Source organism: Petaurus breviceps, unplaced genomic scaffold (genome assembly GCF_028583685.1).
Source record: "Petaurus breviceps papuanus isolate PSGF00001 unplaced genomic scaffold, PetGlider_PUasm1.0 229, whole genome shotgun sequence".
NCBI lineage: Eukaryota > Metazoa > Chordata > Mammalia > Diprotodontia > Petauridae > Petaurus > Petaurus breviceps.
In genome coordinates this window covers 909,738-918,779 of record NW_027185903.1, presented here as the reverse complement: position 1 = coordinate 918,779, position 9,042 = coordinate 909,738, and the positions used below count along the sequence as shown (strand labels likewise).

The 9,042-nt window shown below is 37.5% G+C and overlaps 1 protein-coding gene across 2 annotated transcripts in view; it reads left to right on the top strand.

The window, feature by feature from the left end:
- The window catches only part of TMC7 (transmembrane channel like 7), a 75,324-nt gene that overhangs the window by 25,045 nt on the left and 41,237 nt on the right, over positions 1 to 9,042 (top strand). For both annotated transcript variants that reach the window (XM_069096035.1, XM_069096036.1), the window contains exons 4-5: positions 5,163 to 5,330; positions 5,559 to 5,641. In XM_069096035.1, coding sequence (XP_068952136.1) covers positions 5,163 to 5,330; positions 5,559 to 5,641 — 251 coding nt within the window. The remainder of the gene's footprint in view (positions 1 to 5,162; positions 5,331 to 5,558; positions 5,642 to 9,042) is intronic.

Sequence of the window (9,042 nt, the reverse complement as noted above, 5' to 3'; positions counted from 1 at the left end):
TATCTATCTATCTATCTATCTATCTATCTATCTATCTATCTATCTATTTGGGGTTAAGTAACTTGCCCAAGGTTACACGGCTAGTTTTTTTGTGTCAGTGTTAAGTGTCTGAGGCTGGAACCAAACTCGGGTCCTCCTGTCCCTGGGGCTGGCATTTTACTCACTGTACAACCTAGCCGCCCCTTATTCTGAATATAGCACTTTTTCCCTTTTTTTGGGAGGGGGGCAAGGTAATTGGAGTTAAGTAACTTGCCCAAGGTAACGCATCTAGTGTGTCAAGTGTCAGAGGCTGGATTTGAACTCAGGTCCTCTTGATTACAGTACTGGTGCTCTATTCACTGCACCACCTACCTGCCCCCTTTTCTTTCTTTAAAATTTAATTTTTAATTTTCAGTTTCAAATTTTCTTCTCTATCCCTTCCCCCACTCATCTAGAAGTCAAGAAATATGATGTTCACTATACATATGAAATTATACAAAACATATTTCCACAGTAGCCGTGTTGGTTCCCCCCACCAAAAAAAAAAAAGAGAGAGAGAGAGAGAGAGAAGCAAAGAAAATAAAGAGAAAAAATAGGCATTAATCTTCACTGAGTCCATCAGTTAGTTCACTATCTGGATGGGCATAGAATTTTTCCATCGTGAATCCTTTGGAATTGTCTTAGATCATTGTATTGATTGGTTGCTGGGCCTTTCAGAATTGATGATCATTACAACATTGCTATTGCTGTGTGCATTGCTCTCCTGGTTTTGCTCACTTCGCCTTTCATTAGTTCATATAAATCTTCCCAGGTTTTTCTGAAATGATTATCTTCATCATTTCTACAGCACAATAGCATTCCATCACAATCATATACCATAACTTGTTTAGCCATCCCCCAATTGATGGGCATCCTTGGCTTACAATTCTTTGCCATCACAAAAAGAGCTGCTATAAATATTTTTGTACATATGGGTAAACAGATAAAAATTATTTTTCTTCACAATGTCATTGTATAAATTATTTTCCTAGTTCTGCTCACTTCACTCTGCATCATTTCATTGATATATTCAGTTTCTTTTGAAACTGTCCATTTTGTCAACCTTGGTGCAATAATAATAATACATTACATTCATAGACTAATTTGTTTAGTCATTCCCTAATCATGGGCACACTCAATTTCCAATTTTGAATTAACCTGAAACATATAGGTCCTTTTTCTCTTCTTTGATCTTTTTGGGGTATTGGTCTCATAGTGATATAGTTGAGTCAAAGCATATGTATGGTTTAGTGACTTTTGGGGCATTGTTCCAAATTGCTTTTTACAGTGGCCAGATGAACACACCAATGCACAGTCTGCCTGTTTTCCTGAAGTCCCTCCAACATTTGTCATTTTCCTCTTACTATCTTTGTTAATTTGATGGCTGTGTGGTGGAACCTCAGACTTCTTTTAATGTGCATTTCTCCACTTAGGATTTGAAACATTTTTTCATACATTTTTGAAAGCTTTGTTTTCTTCCTTTGAAAACTACCTGTTCATATCATATCCTCTGACCATTTCTCTATTGGAGAATGTTTCTTATTCTTATAAATTTGAATATATTCCATATCCATCTTGCAGATGAGACTTTTTTGGATATTTTATTTTTTTCCACACTTGAATGTAAAAACAATTTTTAACTTTCATTTTTTGAAATTTGGAGTTCCAAAACTCTTCCTTCTTCCTTCCCTGAGACAGTAAGCAATTTGATAGAGTTTATATATGTGCAATCATGCAAAACATATTTCCATGTTAGTCATGTTGTGAAAGAAAACAGACAAAAAAACCCCTCCACCAAAACAAAATAAATTTTACAAATTTATTACAAATTATTAAATATTAAATATTTAATTAAATAAAATAATTATTTATAAAATATAATATATTTTATAAATTTATAATATAATATATTTTTATAAAATAAAATAATTAAAATATTAAATAAAAATTATTACAAAGACAAAATAAACTCCATGAAACAAATAAAGTGGAAAATAGTATGCTTTGATCTGTATTCAGACTGCATTAGCTCTTTCTCTGGATGTGGATAGCATTTTTCATTGTTAGTCCTTTGGAATGGTCTTACATTATTATGTTGCTGAGAGTGACTAAGTCTTTCACTGTTACTCATTGTGCATTATTGCTGTTAGTATGTATGATGTTCTTCTGGTTCTGCTCCCTTCACTTTGATGAAACTTTTCTTAGAGAAACTTGCTGCCAAGATTTTTCCCCGTTATGTTCCCTTCTCATTGAACAGCATTTGTTTTATTTGTGCATCTGTTTGTGTCATCTGTTTTTCTCTCTACCCCTTTTTTGGTTATATACTCTACCTTATTGATGAATTTATACCAAATTGTATATCCTATTATAATCTTTTATCTTCTCTTGTCTTGATCTTCTTTCTTGGTCTAACCCTAATTTGGGAGGAAAAGCAACAGAAGGTGGGAGAAATCAGAGCCTCTTCTAATTGGCTTTTGGAGGGTGGTATGATTCCCCAAGCATAATGAGACCAAGGGAAATGTGGGCGTCTTAACCTGAAATACCTTTGATCTTGGAGGACAATTGATCCCCTCTCATGCTCTCTCAGCCCACCAATTACTTCTTGTGCCTGTAAATGTAGTCACTACTTCAGTGGGGAACCCCTGCTAAAAAATCCCAGGAGGAAAGACTGTCTGCCATGTGTTTCTCCAAACACAAGTTTTAACATATGTCCTGCACATTATTTTAGACAAGTGACTGTTATGTCCCCACTGTTCCCTATGGTTAGTGGTTTATGCTTCTCATTCACTGAGAGTCCATTTTTTTAGTACTAGGGCCATGTCAGGGTTGAAAGATCATATTTTAATATGATGTGGATTTATTGCTGTTGAGTCACTAACTCTTGGTGACCCCATTTGGAGTTTTCTTGGCAAAAGATACCAGAGTGGTTTGCCATTTCCTTCTCCATCTCATTTACAGATGAGGAAACAGAGGCAAACAGGGTTAAGTGGCTTTCTCAGGGTCACACAGCTAGTAAGTATCTGAGGCTGGATTTGAACTCAGGTCTTTCTGATTCCAGACCCAGGACTCTATCCATTATGCCACCTACCTACCCTAGCTATAATGTAGATAGTCCCTTATTATTGATGTCAAATACTTATCATCCAGGAATGATGTCAGTGAAACCAAGAGTGACCAGTTTTCAAGATAACACCAGCAAAGTACAGATATTTGTACTTGCATTATTTATTTGTTGTTAATTGCTTTGTTTTTAATATTAACTATCATAGTGAAAATAGTATTGAATTTATAAACAAAAGATGTGAATATGAATGCTGACTGACACGATACTGTATGTGTGACCATGGGCAATTTCCCCTCTTTGGTCCATGGTTTCCTCATCTATAGAACCAGAGCATTGGATGAGGTGACCACTAAGGTCTCTGCCAGCTCTAAATCTGATTGTATTTAGCTGTAGGCAGGAGCCAGTTTATTATGGCTCATGAGAGTCCATTGTGGAATAATCAGGGTGAGCACTGACGTCTCAGAAATCCAGCAAGCTGCTATAAATCACAACTTGATTTATTGATCATATAGACTTAAGAAAGTGATGAAATAAATGTTAATAATGTAAATGAAAGTTAAAGGGTTCTTGTGGGCATATTTTCCCTCAGAGATAGTTGTTAAGCATTCACCAACACACCCCTGTTTATATTTCGGAATTGTTTTAAAGTTTTCAAAGTACTTTTCCTGCAAACAACCCTGTAAGGTTAGGAAGACATTATTACTATCTGCGTTTTTTAAGATGCAGAAACTGATGATCAGTGAGATGAAATCAGGTGTTCTGACTCTGAGCTCAGCATTCCTTCCAGTGCCGCATTGGAGAAGACTGGAGATTATTCATTCATTGTGAGAAATGCACAGCAAAGAAAGTTGTTTTGCAACTTTATATGCTCTACCTCTCCTTGTCTTCAAGTTTCCCCCAGTTTGGGTCAGCTAGGTGATAACCGTAGGGAGTCAGGAACTCCTGAGGTAAAATATAGCCTCAGATCATAGCTCTATGAGCTTAGCCTCAGTTTCCTCATCTTTAAATTGGGGATAATAATAGCACTTACCCCTCAGGGTTCTTGTGAGGATCAAATGGGTGAATATTTGTAAAGTGTTTAGTCTGTAAGCTTTACGTAAATGTTAATTATTGTTATAATTGCCAGAGTTACTGCAAGAAACAGAAACTATGGGGCAGCTAGGTGGCGCAGTGAATAGAGCACCAGCCCTGGAGTCAGGAGGACCTGAGTTCAAATCTGGCCTCAGACAGTTAACACAAAAACTAGCCATGTGACCTTGGGCAAGTCACTTAACCCCAATTGCCCTCCAAAAATAAAAAAAAAAAGAAACAGAAACTACTGGGGTGGCTAGGCAGTGCACTTAATAGAGCACTGGCCCTGAGTCAGGAGGACCTGAGTTCAAATATGGCTTCAGACACTTGACACACTTACTAGCTATGTGACTTTCGGCAAGTCACTTAACCCCAATTGCCCTCCAAAAAGCAAAAAAAAACAAAACAAAAACCAGACACTATCTCAGTGAAGGGAGATAGAAATAGTAAAAAGACAAATAAGTGAAATACTTTATAATAATGGTAGTATCTCATAGAGTTGGAAATTGAGGTAGAATATTTGCAAAGAAAGACAATAAAATATGGTCTCCCCTATTTTCTTCCTCCACATCCTATGTCCCTACCAACCTAAAAACTTGTAGGGGGATGGCCAGGCGAAAGGGGAAAGGGTGTTCAAATTTGAGACTTTATTTTCTTTCTAAGGCCATGTATAGAATATACCTACTTTGAGGGCAGGGATTTTTTTTCAATTTTGTCTTTGTTCCTCTATTTCCTAGCATAGTATCTGCTACTTTGTAGGAGCTCCACAGATGCTTGCTTTATTAAATTTTTAAAAAGTATGTGTTGGGGGAGGAAGGGCAGTGATGATATTCAGAAGTAGGGGAAAGAAATTAAAGCACTTAAAAGAAAAAAAAAGTTATTCTTTTCTTTCCTTGCTTCTCCTATCACCCCAACCTTCAACCTTAGCCATTTCTTAGGATACCAGGTCCTCATTGGTCCATTTGGCTTAATATTCCTGCTAACTTGAGTTTGATTTTCTGTTTTCCAGGAAAATTTGGCACAGGAATTCAGTCTTATTTCTCCTTCCTTCGTTTCCTGGTGATATTGAACTTGGTGATATTTATTATTATTTTTTTGTTTATTTTGCTCCCGATTTTCCTTACCAAGTATAAGATTACTGACAGTACCTTCTTGATTGTCCCATCTAATGAAGTAGGTGAGTGAGACATGTAACAAATACGTTGTTAATTCCCAAACCCATACCTTGTTTTCCAGGGCATTCAGTGCCCAAGAAAATACCATCTCCTACAGTAGGACAGAAAATGTACCATCAGGATGGAAGCTAGGGCTATCTATAAAAATAGGACAGATGCTTTCCCCCCTAGTCTTTTGTCCCTTTACTTCTCCCCTAAGAAGTAATTTTTACTTTTTTTTGTTTTAACAGATATACGATGCAAAATATACCCAATGAATAGCACTGGACTCATTTACTTCTATACTTATATGATAGATTTGCTTTCAGGCACTGTAAGTATTTAGGTTAAACTTATTATTTGTGAGTTTAAATTCTTATTTTAGAGGCAATTGGGTTAAGTGACTTGCTTAGGGTTGCATAGCTAGTAAGTGTGTGAAGCCAGATTTGAACTCAGGTTCTCATGACTCCAGGGCCAGTACTCTTATCTGTTGCACCACCTAGCTTTCCTGAGTTCAAATTCAAGTAGAGAGGAATTTCATTTGGAGAATGATTTCCTAGTTTTTTAGCAAAAGAACATATGTTGATGGGCACCAACTAAAAAAAAACTGCAAATAAGATTCTTTTGGGGATTTCAAGCTGAGAACCTGGGGCACTCAGGTTACAGCAAAGAGTAGGGACCAGTTCAGAAACTCTGGGAGGCAGAATGGAGAGTCAATATTGGAATGCAGTTGGAGTAGAAGTAAGAATTACAATTTACATTTATACAGTATGTACTATGTGCCAAGGCACTTTTAATTATTATCTCATTTGAACCTCATAACAGCCTAGGAGGGGTGTGCTATTATCTCCATTTTACAGATGAGGAAAATGAGGCAAACAGATTGACACATCCAGGGTCAGACAGCTAGCAAGTGTCTGAGATAGTGCTTCAACTCAGGTCTTCCTCTTTCCAAGGCCAGAGCTCTAGCCACTACACCGCCTGGTTGCTTCAATCCTAGATGTAGGATGACCATAGGCAATAAACAGGAGTCCAGGTAACAGCCATATCCTGATATAAACTGGGAGTTTCTGGAAGATGGTGAACAAAGGTCTAAACTTCTTTTTTATGAGGGCGGAAGGCAGGGCAATTGGGGCCCAAAGTCACATAGCTAGTAAGTGGGTCAAGTGTCTGAGGCCCAATAAACTTCTTTAAAAAGAAAAGAAAAAAAAAAAAGACTGGTTACCAGAGAAACAAAAAATTAGAAAACAGTTACTCTTTGGGGTTCTTTGAGGGATTGGGCCCTTTGGTCTACCATGCTCTTCTCAAAATCTTAAAGGGCTAGTGAGTGCCTGGTTGAAATTAGTCAACAAGCATTTGCTGTATTTATTCAAGAGTTACTACATGCTAGGCATTATGCTCAATGTTAAAGGTACAAAGAAAGGCAAAAATATGATCCATCCCATCCAGGATCTCACATTCAAATGGGGGAGACAATATGCAAACAACACGTACATACAAGGTACGCACACACATTTTTTAAAAGCCAGGTAACCTAGAAAGTGAAGATGAGGAGGAAGAGCATTCTAGCATGGGGGAAAGGAGCTGAAAGATGGACTGTCTGGTGCAAGAAACAGAATGTAAGGGCCCTGTGTCTAGGTTATAGAGTATGGGGGATTGGCGTAAAGTGGGAAGCAGAGTGAACAAACATTTATTAAGCACCTACTGTATACTAAGCACTGTGTTAAGCACTTTACAAATATTATGTCATTTGATCCTCACAACAACCCTGAGAAGTAAGTGCTATTATTATCCCCATTTTATATATAAGGAATCTGAGGCAGACAGACGTTAAGTGACTTGCCCAGGGTCACACAGCTTGTAGGTTATTGAGGCAAGATTTGATCTCAGATCTTCCTAATACAAGGCCTATCCATCTACGTCCCATAACAGGATAAGGTTCTAGGATCTAGAACTTGAAGGGACTTTAGAGATCTTCTTTGGCATTTTTGTGTGTCATGGACACTTAGGCAGTTTCATGAAACCTCTTAACCTAAATTCAGAATAATGTTTTTAAATAGTTAAATGTATAAAATAAAATACATAGGAATATAAAGGAAGCCAATTATATTGAAGTAAATAATGTATTTATTTTTTTATCCAGGTTCACTAATCCCCTGAAATCTGTCTGTAGATTGTAGATTAAGGACCCTTGATCCTAGTCTAACCTCTTCTCTTTATAGATGAGGAGACTGAAGACCAGATAGGTTAAGTAAGTTGTCCAAAGTCACATAGCTAGTAAGTTTAGTGGTATTTTATAAGAGAATAGTTTGTGGCTTAATTTGCCTTAATTGAGAATAAATCTCAATCATGGAGTGATGAGGTAACATAGATTAATTCATAATTTTGTTGTTTTTTTAAAGTAACACTAAGAAGATATTATAATATATATAGAATATATATTATAATATAAGTCAGTCAGTGAACATTTATTAGGCACCTAGCATGGGCTAGGCATTGTGCTAAGCATTGTGGATACAACAAGAGGCAAAAGACTGATCTACCCTCAAGGAGGTCACAATCTAATGTGGGAAATAATAAGCAAACAAATATGTGCAAACAAGCCATGTACGGGATAAATAGGAAATAATTAACAGGATAAATAGGAAATAATTAACGGGGAAAGGCACTACAGGCTAACAGAAGGCTTCCTGTTGAATGTGGCATTTTAGTTGGGACTTGAGGTGAGGCCAGTAGGTGGAAGTTGACTGGGGAGAGGCATGGGGACAGTCAGGGAAAATGCTTGGAGCTGAGAGATAGAGTGTCTTGGTTGTGGAATGGCCAGTGTTGAAGAGTGCCTGGTGGGAAGTAAGGGGTAAGAAGACTGGATAAGTAGGAGAGGGTGAGATTATGAAAGTCTTTGACACTATCCACTGTACCATCCAGCCTAAGAAGACTGAAAAGGTACAAAGGGGTCAGGTTGTGGAAGACTTTACAAGCCACACAGAGGATATTATATTAGATCCTGGATGTAACATGAAGCCCCTGAGTTTATTGAGTTGGGGGTAGGGGTGATATGGTTAGATATGTATTTTAGGAAAATCAATTTGACAGCTGAAAGGAGAATAAACTGGAGTGAGATTACTGGAGGCAGGTAGACCAACTATTATAGGCTGTTATAACTGAGAGGGAGAGATGATGAGGGCTTGCTCCAGGGTGGTGGCTGTGACCAGACAGTTTTATAGTTAAATTCACTAGTCTGGAAATGGTTACCAGTCTGTCAAGGTCAGAAATAACTGCTCCTCTTTCTCAGTCAATGAATCCCATTGCCTTATCATCTGCCCGTCCAATTTAAAGCAGAATTCCTTTAATTTCTCATAATAGGTTTGAAGCTTGACTAAACACTAGAGGTTCAGTTAGATTGATTTAGTGTGTAATTAATCTTGTTCCTCCTGTAGTCCTCTTAACAAATTATGTGTCTTCCAATCAGAGCATTGTCTGCTGTACTTTTAATAGGTTTCTTTCTTCCTTCCTTCCTTTTTTTCCTTCCTTCCCTCCCACCCTCCCTCCCTTCTTATCTTTCTTTATTTCCTTCCTTCCTTTCTTTCTTCCCTCCCTCCCTAATTTCTTTCTTTTTCTTCTTCTCCTTCTTCTTCTTCTTCTTCTTCTTCTTCTCCTTCTCCTTCTCCTTCTCCTTCTCCTTCTCCTTCTCCTTCTCCTTCTTCTTCTTCTTCTTCTTCTTCTTCTTCTTCTTCT